Source organism: Panthera leo, chromosome C1 (genome assembly GCF_018350215.1).
Source record: "Panthera leo isolate Ple1 chromosome C1, P.leo_Ple1_pat1.1, whole genome shotgun sequence".
NCBI lineage: Eukaryota > Metazoa > Chordata > Mammalia > Carnivora > Felidae > Panthera > Panthera leo.
The window spans coordinates 104891514-104915606 of record NC_056686.1 but is presented as its reverse complement, the minus strand read 5'-3'; the positions used below and the strand labels follow the sequence as shown (position 1 = coordinate 104915606).

Genomic DNA, 24093 nt, shown 5'->3' with positions numbered 1-24093 from the left:
AATGAAATAAAGACTTAAAAACAACAACTATAAAAAAGAAAAAATAATACACACTCTAAAACTATGAAAATTAAATGAGTGTATCTTATTTATATTGGAATGAAAAAAATTTTCTTAAATAAGACAACTGGATGGCTCAATTGGTTAAGCGTCCAACTTTGGTTCAGGTCATGATCTCATGGTTTGTGAGTTTGAGCCCCTCGTCGGGCTGTGTGCTGACAGCCTAGAGCCTAGAGCCTGCTTCCGATTCTGTATCTCATTCTCTCTCTTCTCCTCCCCCACTCATGCTCTGTCTCTCTCTGTCTCTCAAAAATAAATAAAAGTTTAAAAAATTTTTTTAAATAAGACAAAAAGCATATATCATAAGGTAAAAGTGAATAAATTTTTCCATATCAACATTATAAAAGTTCACAGAGAAAAAGTCAATATAAGCCAAACACCTGTGAAAGACTGAGAGAAGATATTTTTAGTATTTATCATTGTCAAAGATTAGAAGCCAGAATACACATATGTATGTATGTATGTATGTATGTATAAAACAACTACAAGACACAAAGTAAAAGCAACAATACAGTAGAAAATTGAACAAAAGATATGAACAGTCATTTCACAGAAAACTCCAACGGTCAGTAAATGTGTGAAAAGATGCTCACCCTCATTAGTAATTAAGAATATGCAATTTATAAAAAATTATAGTTCTCCCTGCCCCAGCTTCCACCCAGTTAACCACTCTAGCAGTAAGATGTACCTAGGCTTATCTTTTTTCCATAAATATACTAACATACATTACTATCAATAAAGATATTTTGACTTGATGAGCCAAGGAATAGCTGAGCGAGAATTAGACAACAGTCGTCACAGATAGTCATGGGTTTTCCTAGGAAATCCTGGAGGAAGCTGGGGCTTCAGGAGTTTAATCCTCATATCTCCATAACTAAGTTTTTCCATGTGAAAATTGGTGTTTTGAGGTAAAGTGAATTATCAAAATGATGAAGGATTAAAGGGTAAGCTTGTGCTGCTCCTATTTTGCTGAGTTTGTTCCACTGACCTGCTCTACTGGGGGCTCTTTGTGATGGCTTACTGTACCCACTTTGTCCCCAGAACCGTAGGATGAGGGCCAGAGGTAGGTGATCTGGTTAGATTTTAAGTGAAACTGAAATGAAAGTTAACTTCCTCATTGTGAATACATCACGTGACAAGGTCTGATTTCTTTTTAAAACCAATCTAACTGAAGTCTCTTTGCTGCCTTAAAATCTTTGGAGAGGGTCCACCCGCAAGCATGCTTAGTATGGGAGCTCCTGCCGGTTCTATCATGTATGTACTGTCTGTTCTTTTTCTCCCATTTGACCTTTAAACCCTCTGTTTATGCTTTTAACTTGCTGTATCTGCCAGGGTTTAAATCTTTGCTTTCAGGAAGTAAACTAAAAAATCGTGCCACTCAACTTGCCTCTTCTTTTTTTGACTAAAAAGAATCTATTTTTGAGAAGTCAATGTCTGCTTGCACATCTAAACCTGGGGCTGAAATGTAGCTTTCTTTGGAATATAATGTGAAGATTTACATGGTTAAAATTCCAACCGTTTTGAATGAAAAAGAAACTATAATCCAGTTTGAAGGAGGTAGTCACTGAATTTCTGTTAAAGTCTTTTTGTATTAAATATAGAAGTGGTGTTTTCAAAAGTAAAGTGCTTCTTTTGAAGTAGGTATTTTGATTGTTGGAAAAAAATGGTTAAAAACATAAAATGACTCTAGGATTTGAAAGCAATACATGGGAGTTGTCTTTCAACTACCTCTAAATGTTGTGGATATTTAAATAGACCAGAAGAACCCATATATCCAAAAGTTATGAAGATAAACTGATTTTTCAAAGGTTTGCCCTCCTCTTAAGGATGAGGGTGTCCTGGGAGGATTTCCCTTGATTGGATTTATTGGCAAATCTTGTAAAAGTCCCTGCTCCCTCTGCTCCCCACCTCCTACCCAATTCCTCCTACCTTGGATGAATGTTTGGTATACCAGACAGCAGGAAATTTCTGAAAATCACTTTTTAAAGTGCTACTAAGTATTCGAAGTGGTATTCTAGTCATAAATCATAAATTCCTGTGACAATATATCCCAGAAAGTTTCCTGTATAATTCTGATTTGTATTCTCCCTGTGACAGACATTGCTATTTTTTAATGGAAAAATATCGTCACAATATATGCAGCTAATAACTATTCTTATGTTACCTTTCCTTCAACAGCATGAAATGTCTGGTTTGGGTGCTCCTGGTGTGCACCTATGCATTGGCACAAGCACATAAAGATCCCACTCTGGATCATCACTGGAATCTCTGGAAGAAAACGTACGGCAAACAGTACAAGGAAAAGGTAGGTGGGACAGTCACTTGGGCAATTTGCTTTTACTTGAGTAGCCTATGCTTTCTCCTCCTCAAAACTATATTCTTACGAGCAATGTTTTCCATAAATGCTTATGCACTCATTTCTTGCCAGATTCTATTCTTGGTACTAGAGACATAGCAGGAAACAAAATGAAGTTCCTGTTTTTGTGCAGCTCATATCCTAGTAGGAGAGACAGGAACTAGGTAAAGAAGAAGCAGATATGGTATGTGAGGTGGTGATAAGTGCAGTACAGAAAAATCAAGTAAGGCATGGGGGTCTCGTGAGACCTAGTGCCGAAGGGCTCTGGTAGACAGCTGTGAAAGGTTGGAAGTGACTATTCTCTGCATGTGATAGAATGCTCAGGGAATCACTCTCCTCGAAGGTGACCTGTGAGCTGAGAATTCATAGAAGCCAGGGAGCAGTCATAACCACAATGAACGTTCCAGGTCAAGGGGAATAGAGTGCATGTTCAGGGACAAAAGACCTTATTTCAGTCCCTGGTGCACAGAAACGCTACCAGATGGTTTTGACTCTCACTTCCCACTTTGTACTTTTGTTTTGTTTTTATTTCAAAGCATACTTATTGATTTTTGAGACCTTAACCCTAGTGCTTCAAATAACTAAGTCCTATAACTATATAATATTCCTGAGTTTGGGAGTGCCTGGCTGGCTCAGTCAGTAGAGCGTGTGACTCGTAATCTCAGGGTCGTAAATTCAAGCTCCATGGTGGGCGTGGAGGCTACTTAAAAATTTTTTTTTTCTGAGGGCCACCAGGCTGGCACAGTCAGTGGAGCATGCTACTTTTGATCTCAGGGTTGTGGATTCAAGCTTCATGTTCGGTATAGAGATTACTTAAAAATAGAATCTTTAAGTGGCCCCTGGGTGGCTCAGTCAGTTAAGAGTCCAACTTCGGCTCAGGTCATGATTTCACAGCTCATGAGTTCGAGCCCCGTGTCGGGCTCTGTGCTGACCTCTCAGAGCCTGGAGCTTGCTTCAGATTCTGTGTCTCCCTCTCTCTCTGTCCCTCCCCTGTTCACACCCTGTCTCTCTCTTTAAAAACTAAGCATTAAAAAATTAAAAATGGAATCTTTAAAATATGTATATTTCTGAATTTGTAAGCAATAATTATGTATTTATTTATTTGATGTATTATTTTCATATAAAAATGACGCTTTTAGTAGGATGTGGACTCTGAGTTGTTTTCTTAGTAATGATGAATTTTACCCTCATCCAATCCCCTTTAGAACCAGGCCTCCAATTTCAAGGTTAACTACAGTGAGATGTTCAGTTAGCACCACTATCTGATTAAATGAATGCTATCTCTCTTTTTAATGATTCTAGTCCCTTGGAAGGGATGAAAATGACTTTTGATTAGTATCCTGTTTATAATTTATCTCAAAGTTCAAATACATAATGCTATTGGACACTTAATAGACTACAGTATAGTGTAAACATGACTTCTCTATGCACTGGGAAACCAAAAAATTCATTTGACTCCCTTTATTGTGATATTTACTTTACTGCAATGGTCTGGAACTGAACCTACAATATCTCTAAGGTATGCCTGTGACTATGTTCATTTTCCTTATATTGTAGAATGAGGAGGTAGCACGGCGTCTTATCTGGGAAAAGAATCTAAAATTTGTGATGCTTCACAATCTGGAACATTCAATGGGAATGCATTCTTATGACCTAGGCATGAACCATCTGGGAGACATGGTAAGTAAATTACAAATAGTCCTACTTTCATCTCTGGGTACGCATGATTTCCATCTCCCAAAAGGCAATTTGAAGGTAAACAGCAAAGGAATATATCTATATGTGTACAAAGTAGAATTTAAGGACATGAGAATTTGCAGATGCCTTGTTTAATCCTACTGTAACCATTTCCCTTAAAAAATGCTTAAAGAAAAATTTGAAGCTTATAGGCTACTACTGCTTTTGCTTATTTTTTTTTAATTAATTCTAGAAAGCGTTGTCCAAAGATTACTCACAATCTTTTAGAGTTAAGTTACCATACTTATGTAAGTCTAAACCAGTAATACAATATGGTCCACCTGCTGTCTTCATGAGGGAATGTCAGTATTTAATATCACAAACACTCTCCCATTAGTTTTTAGATTTTTTTCTATCCTATGAAACTTTACCACTGTGGCCAAAATTAAAAACCACAGTACCTCTTGGAAGAGAACACCCCAGGTGGATTAAATTTCTACTTAGATGCAGGCATCTCCTTTGTAATTCTTTCTCACGAAGAAAACCGGTTCCGTCCACTTTTTAGACAGTCCTCTTATAAAATTCTGCCTTGCTTTAAACCAAAAATCTGCTTCCCTGTAACTGCTAGTTTCTACCACTTTATTCTTCCTCTTCCCAATGCCTAACTGGGTGCTAAGACAAGTCGTGAAAGAGACCCTGATAATTCTCCTATCAGATGGTTAGCAGTACCTATGTTGGCCACAACTACCGCTAATTTTTCTCCATTGTCAAATATATTCACAGTTACGATTATTAGATTATTGAAAAGGTCATAAGTGAAAGGAGATACATATATTTGCCTTGTAGACCAGTGAAGAAGTGATATCTTTGATGGGTTGCCTGAGAGTTCCCAGCCAATGGCAGAGAAATGTCACTTACAAGTCAAATTCTAATCAGAAATTGCCTGATTCTGTGGACTGGAGAGAGAAGGGGTGTGTTACTGAAGTGAAATACCAGGTGAGTATTGTCACCCCAGGCCTCTGTACCCCAGGAAGGGCTCTCTCTTCCATCAATATTTAGTCTAGCTACATAATTTGGCAGTGAATCTTCCTTATGTTAGTTCTGATTATTTTTTTTCTCATCTTTCCAATGAAATTATAAGTTCCCTGAGGACAATGATCACATATCATACTTCATTTGTATTCTCCAATTTAGTCCTTGTTTAGTCTTACTGTGACCAATTTCCTTAACAAAATTTCTAGAGGAATATTTGAAATTCACAGGCTACTGTTGCTTTTGTTTTTTATTAATTCTGGAAATCATTCATTAATGATTAATTAATTAATTAAAGATTACTCACAATCTTTTAGAGTAAGTTACCATACTTCCGCAAATCTAAATTGATATTAGACTTAGAACACCAATGGCTAGAGCCACGTAAACAAAACTGTCAACTAAGCAAATATGTCTTTAAGACAGACTTTTTTTTTAATGTTTATTTATTTTTGTGTGAGAGAGAGATAGACACAGCATGAGTGGGGAAGGGCAAAGAGAGAGACGCAGAATCCGAAGCAGGCTCCAGGCTCTGAGCTATCAGCACAGAGCCCAACGTGGGGCTTGAACTCATGAACTGTGAGATCCTCACCTGAGCTGAAGTCGGACTCAACAAACTGAGCCACCTAGGCACCCCTAAGGCAGACTTTTAGTGCTCCTACTATCCATCAACTGACTGGACCCTCCACCAAGCCAATTGCTTGACAAACAATACTGTGTGTGAGAGAGAATATCAGGAAGTTTCTCTCTCCATTTCAGAGTTGAAGAAGAGGAAAAACCTAGAGCTAACAGTAGCCTGTAAATCGTACCAGTCAACTTTACTCATGACCAGGCTTGCATTGTTAGAGTAAGAAATACAGTATGCATTTTATAAATTCATTCCTATGATTTTGTATTTCCTTTAGTTTGCTTGTTTTTGTTTTTTAAAGGCAGCCACGATCCTAAATTAGTTAGGGATAACTAAGGGTAAAACCCATGTATCACCTTAGAGGTCAGAGGAAGGGAGAGAAATCAGTGTTCTAAGCAGCTGCCCCAGCTGGTGACCAATGAAGAAAGTAAAACTTAAGAAGTGAATGGTACTGGGGCACCTGGGTGGCTCAGTCGGTTAAGCATCTGGCTTTGGGCCAGGTCATGATCTCACAGTTCGTGTTGTTCGTGTGGTTCATGTGGTGCGGTTCGTGTGTTTCAGCCCTACATTGGGCTCCCTGCTGTTATCACAGAGCCCACTTGGGATCCTCTCTTTCTCCCTCTCTCTGCTCCTTCCCCACTCACTCTCTCAAAACAAACAAACAAGCAAACAAACAAACAGAAATAAAATTGTAAAAAGAAGTGAATTGTGCTGCTAATATCTTGTTCTTTTCTACCTGGAAAATTTTCTTGCAATTTGTTTTGGGTTTCTTACTAGAGCTTCTCTACAATAAAAGTGTGGGAAGATGCAATAAACTACACATTGAAATGTTAACTACAAATAACTTAATGAGCTCTTTTCCCTGGGTGCTTGCATTCAAATGGGTGATTTTGCTTTAATCAAAAGCAAATTCAATTTCCTTCCTTTGGGTGGAAAGCAAAGGGGAATGAAGGAAGAAATGAAAGAGAACAATTATGATAGGGCCCTGGACCTTTTTTAACTAAAGCAGCTTTGTGTTCTTCTGTTTCTTTATGCTTCCCTGAAAAATACCTTTTTAAAATTTTATCTATTTTATTATTATTTTTTTATTTTAGAGAGAGCAAGGGGGTGGGGGCAGAGGGAGAGAGTCATAAGCAGGCTCCACACTCAGCACAGAGCCCAATGTGGGGCTTGATCCCACAACTCTGGGATCATGACTTGAGTCAAAATCAAGAGTTGGACGCTCAACTGACTGAGCCACCCTGGCGCCGCAACTGTAAAATATCTTTGATCAAAAAATTATGAAGCTAAAAATGTTTGAAAAAATTTAACCTTATATTTTCAGGCCTCGTTTGAAAGGAGAAAGGGTGTTTTAGGTCAAGAGAAGATTTGAGCTGCTCTCAAAATCACTGTACTACTGTAGCTGCCTAATCTACCTCACGTATAGGTGAAGATAGCTGGGATCTGGTACACGCTCAGTACGTACTGTTTCTTAATATATTCGATTATACTCTGAGCTCAGCCATTTGCATCTCTCTATCAACACTGGACTTTGCTCAGAGATCAACCAAGTGTTTAGTCTTTAGGCCCATGTCTAGGAAACGAAGAAACTGTAGTGCGGGGAGCCGTTTCCTGTAACAACAGACACAGCTGACATGTTTGCATTAAGGAAGTCCTCCTTACGGACTCTCTGACTGCCTTTGTGACTTTGTCTCTGTTTCAGGGCTCTTGTGGTGCCTGTTGGGCTTTCAGCGCTGTCGGGGCTCTGGAGGCACAGCTGAAGCTGAAAACAGGCAATCTGGTATCTCTGAGTGCACAGAACCTGGTAGATTGCTCGACTGAAAAATACGGGAATAAAGGCTGCAACGGTGGCTTCATGACAGAGGCTTTCCAGTACATTATTGATAACAACGGCATCGATTCAGAAGCTTCCTATCCCTACAAAGCCATGGTGTGTCACAAGTCAACTTTTTAAGCTGCCCTGTGACCTTATGCTATCCCTTGACTAACTGAACTAAACTTACCTTGAGAAGCAGTGTATGAAAACCCTGATCAGGGATTCTTAAATTTTCAAGAGTTCTCTTCCTTGTTCAGTAGCCTTCTTAATTTATTAGTGGCACAATAGTTTTAAGCAAGTAGAATCCATGCTTTAAAAATGGATTTGCAGCAAACCTTAGAATTCCTTCTGTCCATTTGCCTGGTATTTCAACTTGTTTTTCCTATGGTGTCCCGTGCTCACCCTTATTCTCAGATCATCAACCGTATCATTCTTCTACCTACTAAAAATCTAACTAATGCTCTCTTCTTCCTCCTCACCAGTTCATGACATATTTTGTTAAATGAATTCATATATCTTGGGGCGCCTGGGTGGCTCAGTCAGTTGAGCATCTGACTTCAGCTCAGGTCATGATCTCACAGCTCTTGAGTTTCAGCCCCGCATTGGGCTCTGTGCTGACAGCTCAGAGCCTGGAGCCTGCTTCGGATTCTGTGTCTCCCTCTCTCTCTGCCCCTAACCCACTCGCATTCTGCCTCTGTCTCTCTCGAAAATAAATAAACATTAAATGAATTCATAGATCCAGATTACTGAATATTTAGAAAAGATCAAAAATACCACTCCAAAACCTCCTCCCTTAACCACCATTACTTTGATTTATTTCTTTCAAGTTCTTTCTCTTATTAAGCATTTTAAAAACATAGTTATATGCACAACAAATGTGAATTTGTAACCCCTCTTTTGCCACTAAAATATATACTCTAAGTGTTCTTCATATTATACAGTTTTTAGAAATCATCATTTAAACTGCAGATCGTCTTGTTGGTATTATAACATCAAAAAGATTTTTAAGTTCTAGTACAGAGCCTATGACCTTTACGCAGTATGCCTCCACAGCCCACCTGACCCTGAGGGACATTATCCGGCAACTTTACAGGCATGAAGATATCCACAATTTAAAACCATAGAATAGTTACGTATTTCCTCTGTTACTGGTGAAACATGGAACTGTCAGGGTTTGGAAGATTCGATTTTTCTTTCTTTAAAAGGAGGAAGGAACCTTAGACATTCGAAAGGCTAAATGAGGAAAGAAAATATATTTAAAATCCAGACTTAGGATGTTGGCTATTTATAAAGGAAGTTGAAGTATACTTCTTCATCTGATTTATATTCTTTTTTACAGGATGGCAAGTGCCAGTATGACTCAAAAAATCGAGCTGCCACATGTTCAAAGTACACGGAACTCCCTTTTGGCAGTGAAGAGGACTTGAAAGAAACCGTGGCCAATAAAGGACCCGTGTCTGTTGCTATAGATGCGAGCCACTCTTCTTTCTTCCTCTACAGAAGTGGTAAAAACTCAGACACATCGTCCTCTTGTTACATGCTGCCCCGCGCTGTAAGAGAGAATATCATCCTTCCCCATCACCCCACCTCTGAATGTTGAGATTGGGTTAAACAGGTTCCTCCATTTCATTTACGTATTTTATATCCAGCTCTAATTAGTGAAGGAATACTCATCAAAGTTTACTAACACTACATGCCACATACTATGATAAAGTCTTTCCATGCATAATCTTATTTAATCTTCACAATAACCCTATTTTACAGATGAACAAGTCTTAGATGGTTAACTTGCCTAAAGTCATATAGTCTGAAAGTGGTCAGTTAGGATTAGAAACGCTGCTACTTGACTTCAGAACCTGTGCCCCTAACCCCTGTCGCCACTGTGTACTGTAGGGGTAGCACGGCAGAATACAAGGAGGGCAGGGCACCCATCAATGTTAGAGCCTTGTATTAAACAAAGTAAGTGGCCCTTTTATTAAAAAACAACAACAGCAACACACACCTCACCTTAAAGATCATTTCACCTAGTAAAGAATAAAAATGTATGGAACAAGCAATTTAGGAATATATACAAAGAAATATAGTAACCGACTCTATGTTAAAAATCATTAGGAGGGGCGCCTGGGTGGCTCAGTCGGTTGAGCGGCCGACTTTGGCTCAGGTCATGATCTCACGGTCCGTGAGTTCGAGCCCCGCGTCGGGCTCTGTGCTGACCGCTCAGAGCCTGGAGCCTGTTTCAGATTCTGTGTCTCCCTCTCTCTCTGCCCCTCCCCCATTCATGCTCTGTCTCTCTCTGTCTCAAAAATAAATAAACATTAAAAAAAAATCATTAGGAAAAGGTAGCCATTTATCAAAGATTTCTGAGGGAACTGTGATTGGGTTGATGCCAAACTTGGCAAGAAAACTGACAAGTGTAGCATTGATGGCAAAGAATTATGGTCTAAATAGTTTAATTAGAGTATATGTTTCTAAAATTATAATTAAACTTGCCATGTATCCAAAACAGTCTACTAAAAGCAATAGCATTTTCAAATGTCCTTCATTGCTACATACCATTTACTCGTTTTCCCTCTCATATTTATTCTTAGGTGTCTACTATGAGCCAGCCTGTACTCAGACCGTGAATCATGGTGTATTAGTGGTTGGCTATGGTAACCTTAATGGAAAAGACTACTGGCTTGTGAAAAACAGGTAATGCATTCACATGTTAATGTATGTTTAATAAAATAAGGAACTCGATGGAGCTTCAACAAATGCTTTCTCGTATGATGATGATGATCATGATAATGACAATGATAAATATTTATAGCTTTTTATAAAATGACATACTAAATTAATCACTCGGTGCCCCCATTTCCTCACTTCCTATTCTGGCTTCAACACTTTGTTTTCATGACTTCTCTCCTATAATATTTCTCTGATCATTCCTTCTTAGTCTCTTTGATAAATATCCATTCCTCTGCTTAGTCTGTAAATGGTGGTCTTTCCTCCACGACTCCATCTTTTGCTCATTACTCTTCTGATTCTACATTTTTCTTAGGTACCATCATTCCATTCTTATGATTTTAGTTATAACCTATGTACTAATGGTTTTCAAATCTCTAGCTCGAGCTCTGACCTCTGCCCTGAACTTCGGACTTATCTATCTGGACATATCCACTTCCCTGTATCTTAGTTTCTCCAAACTCAGTATGTCCAAGGAGTTCAGTATCCTTTCTGCCATATCGTCCTCCCAAAACTTCCCATCTCGCTAAATGGCAACAACACACAACACAATCACCCAGTCAGATATTATGGGTTTGTCATAGGCCCATCCAGATCTCATCAAGCAACAAGTCAAACTACTTTTCCATGTATCTGTCCTTTTTTTCTGTCCCCTTTCCATTTCTTCAATTATTGCTTTGGGTCAGATGTTTCTTGCCTGGACTATTCCTACAGCCTTCAAACTGGTCTCCTTTACTCTCAAATCCATCTTTTACACTGCTTCAAAACTGGTTTGTCTCACATATGACAAACTGGGTTCATAACTGTTCTACTGGGTACCATTTGGTATAAAATTAATATTCCCCAGTGGGGAAGACAATCATCTATGTTGTGATCCCTGCCCGCCCTGCCAGGTTCAATTGCTGGCACCTGTCTTATACTTTTTTCATTTCAGTTACATTGAACTGTACATGGAGTTCCCATACATACCATTTATCTCTAATAATATCTTCACATCTTGGTTATGCTGTTCCCTCTGTCTGGAACATCCTTTCTCCTCACTTGGTTTATCCCACCTTTTCCTTCAAAACCAGCTTGGGCATTCTCTATACCAGAAATTTCCCCCTAAATCCTTGGGCTGGGTAAAATGTCTTTTTTCTATGCTCCCCAAATGTCTTATGCATCCTGGAGTATTTTATAGATTGTATTTAAATTTGTTTTTACCTATCTATCACTCTAATATTAATATTCTGTCTGTGCCTTTGGGGTAGGGATTTGTTTTGTCCTTGTATCCTTAGCTGTATGACCTGTTAGGAAAGTAGTTGCGGGAAATAACATCTCGCTTCACTTGTAACATATTCATAGCACTGATCAGCTTGGGCCTAGATGAGTGATAACTTTTTTAAGTGAAGCAATATTTTTTCACTTACCTCTTTTTTTTTTTGTTGACTTCCTACAGCATATATTTTAACTTCTTTCTGTATTGAAACTGCTCTTCTTGAAGGCCATTTATAACTTTTATTTTATTTTTTTAAATTTTTTTAACATTTATTTATTATTGAGAGACAGAGAGAGACAGAGCATGAGCAAGGGAGGGGCAGAGAGAGAGGGAGACACAGAATCCAAAGTGGGATCCAGGCTCTGAGCTGTCAGCACAGAGCCTGATGCGGGGCTCGAACCCATAAACAGCGAGATCGTGACCTGAGCCGAAGTCAGACGCTTAACCAACTGAGCCACCTAGGCCACCCGGCCAATTATACCTTTTAGTGTTTAAACTCAAACCCCCTTCTCAGCACTTACTCATTCAATAAGTGTTTACTAGGCATCTCCTTGTAGGTGGGGGGCATTATCTAGGCCCTGGAGACACAAAAATTAATGAGAAGTCATCCTGTTCCAAATGAGCTCACAAAACAGTCCAATGGGGAATTAGATATATATTTAAAACAATAAAATACAACACATCATGGTATATGTATATGTCTCAATGGCTATGGGGCCATAAAAGAGGAGATGCCTAACTGCCCAAAAGTTTCACAGAGAAGGCACTACTTACTTGCATTAAGTTCTCAAGTAAGTGGAATTGCTCATGTGTTGGTGGAGGGAAATAAATGGCCCAATAACTCAAAAAGGATATGCAAAGGCACAGAAATATGAAAAATTTCTCTGCTTTATAAACTCTACTGCTTTTATTTCTTTGGCATCTATGACATAACACTATCCTGACCCGTTTTGCTATACCAGCTTTAGCCTCATTTCCCATTTTCTTCCACTGGTCCCTTACAGTCTAGTTCTATCTGTATCAGAGAAAACTCTTTTGCTCCTTGAGTTTCAAAGTTATTGCCATTATGTAGATGATAACAAATTCACAATCTCTAAAAATGACCTCTCTACTTAGCAACAGATATCCAACTTCCAATTTCATAGCTCTGCTGAAAAGTCCAAATTCCCTCCTGCCTACCCTATTACTACTTACAACATAACTATCTCTCTTTCACACACACACATACCCACACACACACACTCAACAAGTCCAAAATCAAATTCCCTCTCTCCCTCCATCTCAACTCCCCTTCCTACTCCACCCCTGAGAAGTATTTTAGAATAAGCTCAAGGGAAACTCATTCCCTGTTTTGAGTAATGCATTACCATCTTCAGGTTATCAAAGCCACACCTTGGTGTCATCTGGGCTCTCCCCTCTTTCCCTCAACCCACACGGCCCTGTCCATTTGGCCTTTGAATCGTACTTCGTATTCTTTTCTATCCAGGCTCTAATTCAGATTCCAGTCTTACCCAGCCAGGGAAGTATCTTCTTAAAATATAGATCATGTAGGGGCACCTGTGTGGTTCAGTTGGTTAAGCGTCTGGCTCTTGCTTTCCACTCAGGTCATGATCTTGTGGTTTGTGAGTTTGAGCCCCACACTGGGCTCTGAGCTGACAGTGTGGAACCTGCTTGGGATTCTCTCTCTCCTCTCTCTCTCTCTCTGCCCCTCCCCTTCACATGTGCATATGTGCATTCTCTCTCTCTCTCTCTCTCTCTCTCTCAAAATAAACTTTAAAAAAATAGACAGGGGCGCTTGGGTGGCTCAGTCGGTTGAGCAACCGACTTTGGCTCAGGTCATGATCTCACGGTTTGTGAGTTCGAGCCCTGCGTCGGGCTCTATGCTGACAGCTCAGAGCCTGGAGCCTGCTTCTGATTCTGTGTGGGTGTGTCTCTCTCTCTCTGCCCCTCCCCCACTCATGCTCTATCTCTCTCTGTCCCAGAAATAAACATTAAAAACAATTTTTTTAAATAAATAAATAAATAAATAGAGAGATCATGTAAACCCATAGTCAAAATTCTACACTTGATCTTAGTCAAAGGCTAAGAAGCGATGCAAGGTCAAAAATTCTAAATAGTTTACCATTGTCATCATAACGATGTCCAAATTTCTGGCCAGGCATTCAAGATTCTCCATTATCTAGTTTCCAACATAGCCTTTTAGACTTTTCTTCCACTAGTTCTAATGCACCCATATTTACACTCTGGCCACAGTGAACTACTTACTCATCATTCCCTAAGTTTATATACAATTGGCTATTTCTATATCTTTACTTAAGCTGTTTCATCTTTATGAAATGCCCTTAAAGCCCATTGCTACCTATAGAAATCCCACCTGTGTGGGGCACCTGGGTGGCCTCAGCTGGTTAGGCCTCTGACTCTTGATTTTGGTTCAGGTCATGATCTCACAAATTCATGAGTTCGAGTCCCACATCAGGCTCTGGGCTGACAGTGCAGAGCCTGCTTGGGATTCTCTCTCTCTGCCCTTCCCTCACTCTGCCTCCTTCCCTCTAAGTCAATCAATCAATCAACCAATCCCACCAATATATGGTGAAATGGGCACTCTCATACATTCTAGAAGAATAAATTGTTACAATCCTTCTTGGAAGCAATTTGATAATATGAATCAAGAACTTTTTAAATGTTTATACTCTTTGTCCAATTTTTCCTCATTTCTTGGAATCTATATGAAGGAAAGAATTCTACATATGGGGAAAACGTCATACCCAATTTAAGTAAATTGTAGCATTCTTCTTCTTTAACAGTGAAAGCCAGTAAACAACCGAAAGTACCTAACAATAGGGACACTATTAAGCTATTACACAATCAAGCCCATGTATTAGAAATTATATTAGGGGCACCTGGATGGCTCAGTCGGTTAAGCATCCGACATGATCTCACAGTTAATGAGTTCAAGTCCTGTGTCAGGCTCTGTGCTGACAGCTCAGAGCCTGGAACCTGCTTCTGATTCTGTGTCTCCCATTCTCTCTGTCCCTCCCCCTTTTGTGCTCTCTCTTGAATATTTTAAATAATGGTTTTTTTTAAATGTTTTTTTTTAATGTTTATTTATTTTTGAGACAGAGAGAGACAGAGCATGAATGGGGGAGGGGCAGAGAGAGAGGGAGACACAGAATCGGAAGCAGGCTCGGCTCTGAGCCATCAGCCCAGAGCCCAACGCGGGGCTCGAACTCACGAACCGTGAGATCATGACCTGAGCTGAAGTCGGACGCTCAACCGACTGAGCCACACAGGCGCCCCTTAAATAATGTTTTAAATAAACAAAAACGTTATTTAAAACAAGGAACTGTATTTATTCAGACTGTTATTAATACCCCAATAAAATACTTAGAATATATGTTTAAATTGAAAATACATATAAACATAAAACTTATGTATAATATAAATATTAAGTTTAAAATAATATGCCCAATTTCTTTGATTCATGTTATACTAAAGAATGAGAAGGAATGATACCAATTGTTAATAATGGTTATTTTTGTCTACCTTTATCTATTTTCCAAAGTCTTTAACATGTACCTTATTACTTTTAAGATGAAAAAGAAAGACACGAAAAATCCTATTCATTCTTCAAAACAGACCTGAAATGCTATCTCCTCCATACCCCATTAATTTACTCAGAACTGTTTCTCTAACTTCTGAGCTTTAGAAATGCTTTAGAAATTCTACTCTAGTATTTAATACATTGTGCCTTGTGTTATAGCTATTCCTGTAAAGCATGCTCCATTCACTACAATATGAACTTATTAAAGGTAGAATTGTTTCTTGTTCATTTTTGCATCTTCATTCATACCCTGATTCAACAAACATATATTGAGTACCTACTGAGTGCCAGAGTGCCAAGCAGATATGGCAAAGAAAATACAGCCTTTCTATCATCCTTCAAGATATTCATAGTCTACGAGAGTCAGGAAAACAGGCGGGTGCATGTACTGACCATTGCAATAGAATGTGATAAATACTAGGATAGAGGTTTGTACCAAGTCACAGCGGAAGCACAGAAGAGTACTTGGCTGAGTCTGGGAAGTCAGGGAAGGTCTTTTGGCTGGGTTATTTGACTGAGTCTTGAAGGACAAGATGGAATTTGCCACATGAAAAAGAGCAATCAGAGCAGAGGAAGCTAAATGTGCACAAACGCTGAGTGAGAGAAAGTAGATGAGTTAAGGGAACTGCACGTTCTCTTATAAAGGTTGTAGTATAAGGTGCCTGTTAGAGAGAGAAGTGAGATAGAAAGGGACCAAATTATGAGAGAGCACAGCGATCACTGACACTGAGTACTAACAAGGAGAGACCAGACATGGACATGAATTCTAGACTCTACAAGAGGTTGACTCAAACAAAATCCTCTTAGGTCATCAAAACTTTCTTACTGACCTCTTAAAAGGTTACTTTATATGTCATTTCCAGTGCTACCAGGTTAACCTCAAGTAAACGAATGTGAGTCTTCTATTTGGGTTCTTCTTTTATATCCTCCTTTTGTTTATACTTAATCTTTCTGGCAGGTGTATAACATTGATCCATGTTCCTGATTTTTTCCCCCTTTCTGGATATAGATATTTAGCTTCTTTATATAATACACTGTAGCATAGTGAGTAAAAGCAGTGACTTTGAAACCAGGCAGATCTTGGTTGGAATCCTAGTTCCATTTACTGTCTATATGACCTTAGGTAGTTATTTAACGTCTTGAATGTTCAATTTCCTCATCTGTAGAATGTGAATAATAGCCTCAAGGTCATTATAAGGATTAAACAAGATAATGTCTGTAAAACACTTAGCACATAGTGCCTGGCATGTAATAAGTGCCCAATAAATCATAGTTATTATTGCTATTATTATTCCACCCTTGAATCTCTCTCTATATATAAAAAACTATGCCCTCAATAGCATGCCAACCATAAAGTTATGTTTTATAGAATGCTTTCATAATTCCTAAAAATACAGACCAATAATTTAATGCCAAAGCATAATTGAGAAAAATTATTTTATGGGGGCAAAAATAATGCAAAGTACCTGATTGTACAACCCTCTGATGGTTTGCCTTAATCCAGAAACAAAATTTAGAGCATCTAGGTGAGGAATGGTGACCTACATATTCTTCAGGGACATCTCCTTAAACATGAAGCAGTAAAAATTCTGAGGTTATACTATCTGATAAGATCCTGAAGTATCTGTATACTCTGTGTTGCCACTTGTGGGCAGATCCATAAATTTAGAAAGCTAGATACAATTGCTATCTACTTAGAAAAAGTTAGCAGACTAAGGAGCAGTGAAAGCCACCCCAGTCTAAGAGACTGTCAACAAGAAGGGCCAAAATCATCTTTAGAAAAAAAAGGAGTTCACTGCAGCTTTATTCACAATAGTGAAGATATGGAAGCAACCTAAATGTCCACACACACACACACACACACACACACACAATGGAATATTTCTTGGCCATAAAAAAGAATGAAATCTTACTGTTCACGACAACAGGTATGAAACTAGAGGGCATTATGTGAAGTGAAATAAGTCAGAGAAATAAACACCCTATGATTTCACTTATATGTAGAATCTAAAAAATAAAACAAAACAGAAACAGACTCTTAGATACAGGAAATAAACTATTAGTTACAGAGGGGAAAGGGTTTGGGTGGATGGGAAAAATAGGTAAAAGGGGATTGAGAGATACAAACTTCCAGTTATAAAATAAATAGGTCATGGGGATGTAATGTATAGCATAGAGAATATAGTCAATAATATTGTAATTACTTTGTAATGGTGACAGGTGGTAACTAGATTTATGAGGATCATTTGTAATGTATAAAAATAGTAAATCCCTGTGCTGAAACTAATAGGATATTATACGTCAATTATGCTTTTGTGTTTTTTTAATTTATTTTTTTAAATTTACATCCAAGTTAGCATATAGTGCGACAATTTCAGTAGATTCCTTAATGCTCCTTACCCATTTAGCCCATCCCCCCTCCCACAACCCCTCCAGTAACCCTAAGTTTGTTCTCCATATTTATGAGTCTCTTATGTTTTGTCCCTCTCCGTTTTTATATTATTTTTGCTTCCCTTCCCTTATGTTCATCTGTTTTGTCTCTTAAAGTCCTCATATGAATGAAGTCAGATGATATTTGTCTTTCTCTGACTAGTTTCACTTAATATAATACCCTCTAGTTCTATCCATGTAGTTGCAAACGGCAAGATTTCATTCTTTTTGATTGCCAAGTAATACTCCATTGCATATATATACCACATTTTCTTCATTCATCCATCGGTGGACATTTGGGCTCTTTCCATACTTTGGTTATTGTTGATAATGTTGCTATAAACATTGGGGTGCATATGCCTATGCTTTTGTTTTTTAAAGGGAGGAGTTTAATCTAATGCACAGATCAATGAGTAATGCAGACCCAAAGTTATTGGGCATAGAATAATTTTAGCTTGGAGAAAAAAAATTAAAGGTGTTAACCATGTACTCATGAGAACCTTAAATACCCACACACATACTACCAAGGAACTAAGAAACCATCCAGAATATCTTTAAGCAATATCAGGTGAACTCTCTAAGATAATCAGTTGTGGGGTGCCCAGGTGGCTCAGTCGGTTAAGCATCCAACTTCAGCTCAGGTCATGATCTCATGGGTTCATGAGTTCGAGCCCCACATCGGGCTCTGTGCTGACAGATCAGAGCCTGGAGCCCATTTCGGATTCTATGTCTCCCTCTCTCTCTGCCCCTCCCCTGCTTGTGCTCTGTCTCTGTCTCTCAAAAAGCGAATAAACATTAAAAAAAAATAAGATAATCAGTTGCAAAATAGATGGGCCTCTTAGACAATGAAGAAAGTTGAAGGAGTTGGTGGATGCGGGACACTAATGTTTCCTTTTCATCCATAAGTGGATTAAGTTAGTAAAATGCAAGTTGGAAAAAAGAATATATTCCATTTTCCCTCACTGAAAGCTACTGTCTGATCTTTCAAGAGATCCTGACTGTTAGAGTTAGAGTATACATTCTACATTAGACATCATGGGTACTTCCTCCTCCCCATGGAATCAAAGGCTGGAAAAGGGTTAAATAAGGAAGAAGTTATAATCTCATGATTTTTCTTAGATATTTATCTACAAAGAGATTAAGAATGTGCATATTGGTTTATAACTCAAATAGAATATTTATTGCCACTACTCCACTGAAATCACTCTTGTCAAGATTAGCAATCATCTCCACCTTGCCTCATTAAACAGTTTTCAGGTTTCATCTTCCCCGAACTCTTAACGTTTGATGTACGGTGACTCTCTATATTCTGAAGTATTTCATTTGACTTTCAGGGGACCATACCCCCTGGTTTTCTTCCTATTTTACTTTTCAGGCTCCTGAGCTCCTTAGTTCCTCTTATTCTTCCTCACTTTTATAAATATTAGAATGCTCCAAGCCTCAATTTCTCTCCCTTTATGCTCGCTCTTTAGATGGTCTCATTTAGTCTCACAGTTTTAAACAATACCTGATGACTGTCAACTTTGTATTTTCAACCTAACTTCTTCCCTGAGCTCCAGACTCTGTGTCCAAAAGCCTACCATCTGCCTTTCCGCTCGAGTATCTACAGGCCTCTTTAACGTACCATGTCCAAAATAGAATTCTTGACTCCCTGCTACTGCCCCAGTTTTTCCCCTCTCAGTATATGCCAACAGCATTTTCCCCAGGTCAGAATATTGGAGCCATCATTTCTTTTTTCGTCTGATACCCCACACCTAAACCATCTGCAAATTCTGTCATTTCTATCATCATTAAGTTGTCCCAAATCTTACCACTTCTCAATATCTCTACTGTTACCACTCTAATTCAAGCCACCATCCATCCATCTCTTGATCTACTGCAATAATCTCCCAACTGGTAGTCACTTACCCCCTTGTTTGCCTACAGTCGATCCAATACACAGTAGCCAGGGTGATCTTTCTAAAGCATCAAGCAGATTATACTATTCTCCTACCCCAAACCCTCTAATGGCTTTCCTTCATACTCAGAATAAAATCTGTGACCTATAAAACCATGACAATTTCTGGCCTCAGCCTGTCTCTCTAACCACTACCTTCCCCTGTCTCACTCAGCTCCAAGGACACTAGCCCTTTTTCAGTACCTTTTCTCAAGGTACTCTTGAAATTTCTCATACATCAAGCTTATCCCAGCTCATTTTTCCAGACCTTTGCGTCATTTGCACCTTCACTTTACTAGATCTTTGCTCAAATATTTCCTCAGAGAAGCATTCCCTGACCACTCCTTCTAAAATGTAGCCCTGATTCCCAACATTCCATATCCTCTAACTCTGCTTTATTTTTCTTTATAGTACTTACATCTTGTCATATTATTTATTTGTTTATTGTATGTTTCCTGTGTAGGCTTTGAAAAGACTTTGTCTGTCTTATTTACCTCCGTAACCCTAATGCCTAGAATAGTGTCTGGCACAGTCTAAGAAGCTAAGCACTGTGGTTTATTAGAAATGAAATTGGTATACATTCTAGAAGGAATGTCTAACCAATTGGTAGTCTATAATATGCAGAGAGAAGGTAGGGTGACCAACCATCTCACTTTATCAAAGACTAAGGGGTTTTCCAGGCCACAGGATATTTAAAAAAAAAAAAAAAACTAGAACAGCTCCTTGCAAACTGGACTGTTGGTTACCCTAGAAAAAGGCTATCTTTTCTAAAAGGGGTGGACTCACACTTGGATAACAAAAATAGCTACCTCTACTTATTCAGCATTTACTACATACAGACACTGTACAAGCACTGTACATACATTTTTCTCACTTAGTTTTTAAGGTAATCAATGAGATATCCATTTTATCTCCTGATAAACCTCTGATATTGACAGAGTTAAGAAACTTGCCTGCAGGTGAACAGATTGAATGAAAGGGCTATAGAGTTAGTAAAAATAAACAACTTGGTAAGGACTAGAATGAACATTTGGAGCTGACCTTTTACAGTTCTGAAGGAAAGAATTTGTCCTCACATATTTATTTAGCTTGAGACTTTTAAATCAGTTTTATTCTTTAAGAGAAGGTTACCAGGACTCAGTCAAAAAGAGTCTGGGATTTTCTACAAAGTTTGGGACAGTTGATCTTGGTCTATGAAGGCGGGAAGAGTAAGCTCTCCAGATTCTGAATAGGACCTCATTGACTGAATTCATACTACTAGTAATTACAACCTCAATTCAACTTTCATTACCAGAACTTAGGTCCAAACTCAGCTTGTCTAAAAATTGTTATCTACTTTTTTAAGGCAATGAAATAACTACAAAGCAAGGTACAGTAATATATCTGATATAATTAATATAAGGTTGTGGATGTTCTGGTCTGAATTTTATTCTTCATGCTACCTCACTCATAGGAATAATGTAGGGCTAGGGATAGTATAAATGTTAGAGTAGGCTTTGGAATAAAACAAGCCTAAATTTGCACCCTAGCTTCATAATTAACCATCTGCGCAAGCCATTTTACCTCTTTGACCTTTTCCCTCTTTAGTAAAAAGAAGATAACACCCACCTCACAGGGTGATGATTGAGATAGCATATGTTTGTGGGTTTTTTTCAAAATTTTAAAAATATTTATTTTTGAGAGAGAGACAGAGTGCAAGCAGGGGGAGGAACAGAGAGAGAGAGAGACACAGAATCTGAAGCAGGCTCCAGGCTCCAAGCTGTCAGCATACAGCCCGACGCAATGCTCAAACTCATGAACCATGAGATCATGACCTGAGCTGAAGTCGGCTGCCTAACCGACTGAGCCACCCAGGTGCCCCAGTGAGACAGCATATGTTAAGGTACTTAGCACAGAGTACTTGTTTAATGAATGATGGCTATTAATATTAATGATAGCTTCGCCAGAATTTATTATTATTGCTTTTAGATACTAAAAGAATAGTGCATCCATTGATGAGAGGTGACAGTGGAGTTTGGATTTTATTTTAAAGATATTGGGGAGGCATTAAAGGATGTTAAGCAACAAAGTAGCAATAAATTAAAGGAAACAATAAAGAAGCCCAAAAAGTTTTATTTTTTTAATTTATTTTTTTAAGTTTTTATTTATTTTGAGAGTGAGAGAAAGAAAGAGACAGCATGAGCAGGGGAGGGGCAGAGAAAGGATCCCAAGCAGGCTCTGAGCTATCAGCAGGGAGCCTGATGCGGGAGCCCATAAACCCTGAGATCATGATCTGAGCTGAGATCACCACCCAGGTACCCCAGCCCATCAAAGAGTTTAAGAGGAGAAAGCAGAGAGAGAAGAGAAAAATCAGGACACGGTAGCATCTTAAGGCCAGGAGAGAAGTAATAGATAACGGTGTTAAAATGTACAAGAGAGGAAAATTAAGACCTGTAACGTGTCCACAAATGGCTGATACAGAGAACGTTTAAGGTCTATTAGAGCACAGCCATTCTAAAGCAGCCACTTGTCTGCTTGCAATTAAGCAGCATTTCTTAGTTTCCCTGCTGCATGTTTTTACATGTTTTACACAATCAACCTTTCCTTCAAGTCTCGAGCAAAAATTTGCAATGGCTTCCTTTTGCCGAAGGAATTAATACTACAAGTTCCTTAGCCTGTTGTTCTAAGCTCTTCACAACACGGCCCCAAACCAACTTTCTAACCTCTTTGTGTCCTACTACCCTAAAGACCTCCAATTTTCAACTAAATGTCTCACTACTCTCCAAATATAAACACAGTAGGCATTTTCTCTGTTTCACGCTTTTATTTGTATCCTAGTTACAGCACTTAACAAAGTCTCTTAATATTAGCATTATTTGTATATCTACAATTACAAAACTTCAGAAACATAAAAAACTTAAGAAATTTCTCTTACAAAAAGTGTGACCATTTTATTTTTACTAGTCCGTGGAAAAATGAGAAAAAAAAAAAAGAATATTTTGGTGTATCTTCCATAAAATAAATGTATCTGACTCAAAGGACTATCCTTAAATTAAAGACTATGTCCTCTTAAGTTTTCTTTTGGTGTTAAACATCCTTTCTTTTACAATATGATGGTGATAATAAAGAGTATGGGTTGTGTTTTTTTTTTTTTCAATGTCCCTACTTGCTAATTTAAAACTTGGTAACCTTAGGGGCGTCTGGGTGGCTCAGTTGGTTAAGTGTCCAACTTTAGCTCAGGTCATGGTCTCGCAGTTCATGGGTTTGAGCCCCACATTGTGCTATCTGCTGTCAGCACAGAGCCCGCTTCAGATCCTCTGTCCTTCTCCCTCTGCTCCTCCCCTGATCACGCTCTCTCTCAAAAATAAATATTAAAAACAATTTTTTAATTAAAATTGGTAAAATTGCAAAAATTTTTTTTGAAATTATAAAAGTTGATGAAATCAAAAAGTGAGAGAACCATTGATCTCTTCTAACCCTTACCTGACCCACGAATCCCCTCTGCAACATCTCTAACAGGTTATGCAAACCTCTGGATGAACACCTCCAGGGCCACTGAGCTCACCCCCTCCCAAGAGAGTATATTCCATTTTTTTCACAACTTTACCTATGAGAAAGCCTTACCTCAGCTCCACTTCTATGTCAAAAAGCTGTTTGAAAGCTTCACTTTTTATTGCTTACTTTGGAATTCCCTGCCCTATGCCTTTTCCATAATAGTCACTCAAAAATATTTCTTAATTGACATTCTCTAAAGGAATTTAAGTTTGATAGAAAATTACAACCTATGATCCTACTATGCAAAAACATTTAGAGATGGGGCCTTGGAAAGGATAATAACACTCTCTCCCTGCAGAAGGCATATTTACAAAATAAGAGGATTAAAGGTTTGGGATGGAATTTATAATGTTTTCCTTAGGTATTAAGTCAATTCACCAACATAGCATTAAAGCCTTCCAAACTCGCCTTTGAAAATTGCCTAAAAGCCCTGGGGAAATTATTATATTATTTTGTTCTAATTTGGTTTTATACTTTTATATATAATCACTTTAGGAGAACAACAATTTAGGAGATAAAAAGCTGATAATGTGATATGATTATATTCATTTGTAATGTTGTGTTGTCTTTTTCTGAAGCTGGGGCCTGAATTTCGGTGACCGAGGATATATTCGGATGGCAAGAAATAGTGGAAATCATTGTGGGATTGCTAGTTATCCCTCTTACCCAGAAATCTAGAGGATCTCTTCATTGTATAACAAGTCAAGAAAAGAAACACTTTCTCTTCACTTAATTTTACCTGCCATAACCAGTAGAAATAAGGGAATCATGAACAATGTATATTTAACGTACTAACAAAATATATAGTTTGACTCTTCTACTTTTTTAATCTTGCAGTTATGGAAAACTTTTGCCAGGTAAATTAACAATGCATTATAGATATAACTGTATGAGAATTAGTCAACCTAAGACAATCTGTCATGTTTGTTTTGTCACTGTCTTATTTTACATGCTTTGTCTTTTTAAGTTCCCTGATATAATTTTGTAATACGATGGCATATCAATGCTTAATAAATACCTGTTTTCATCTTTGTATCATTA

The 24093-nt window shown here is 38.3% G+C and overlaps 1 protein-coding gene across 1 annotated transcript; it reads left to right on the top strand.

Annotated features, from left to right (window-relative positions):
* The first annotated feature begins 1196 nt into the window (after window positions 1–1196).
* On the top strand, window positions 1197–24093 carry CTSS (cathepsin S). The gene is made up of 8 exons (XM_042953866.1): window positions 1197–1314; window positions 2239–2365; window positions 3974–4096; window positions 4940–5089; window positions 7456–7683; window positions 8909–9074; window positions 10158–10260; window positions 23631–24093. Exons 1-8 carry the CDS (start codon window positions 1280–1282, stop codon window positions 23728–23730), a joined length of 1032 nt encoding a protein of 343 aa, XP_042809800.1. The 5' UTR covers window positions 1197–1279; the 3' UTR covers window positions 23731–24093.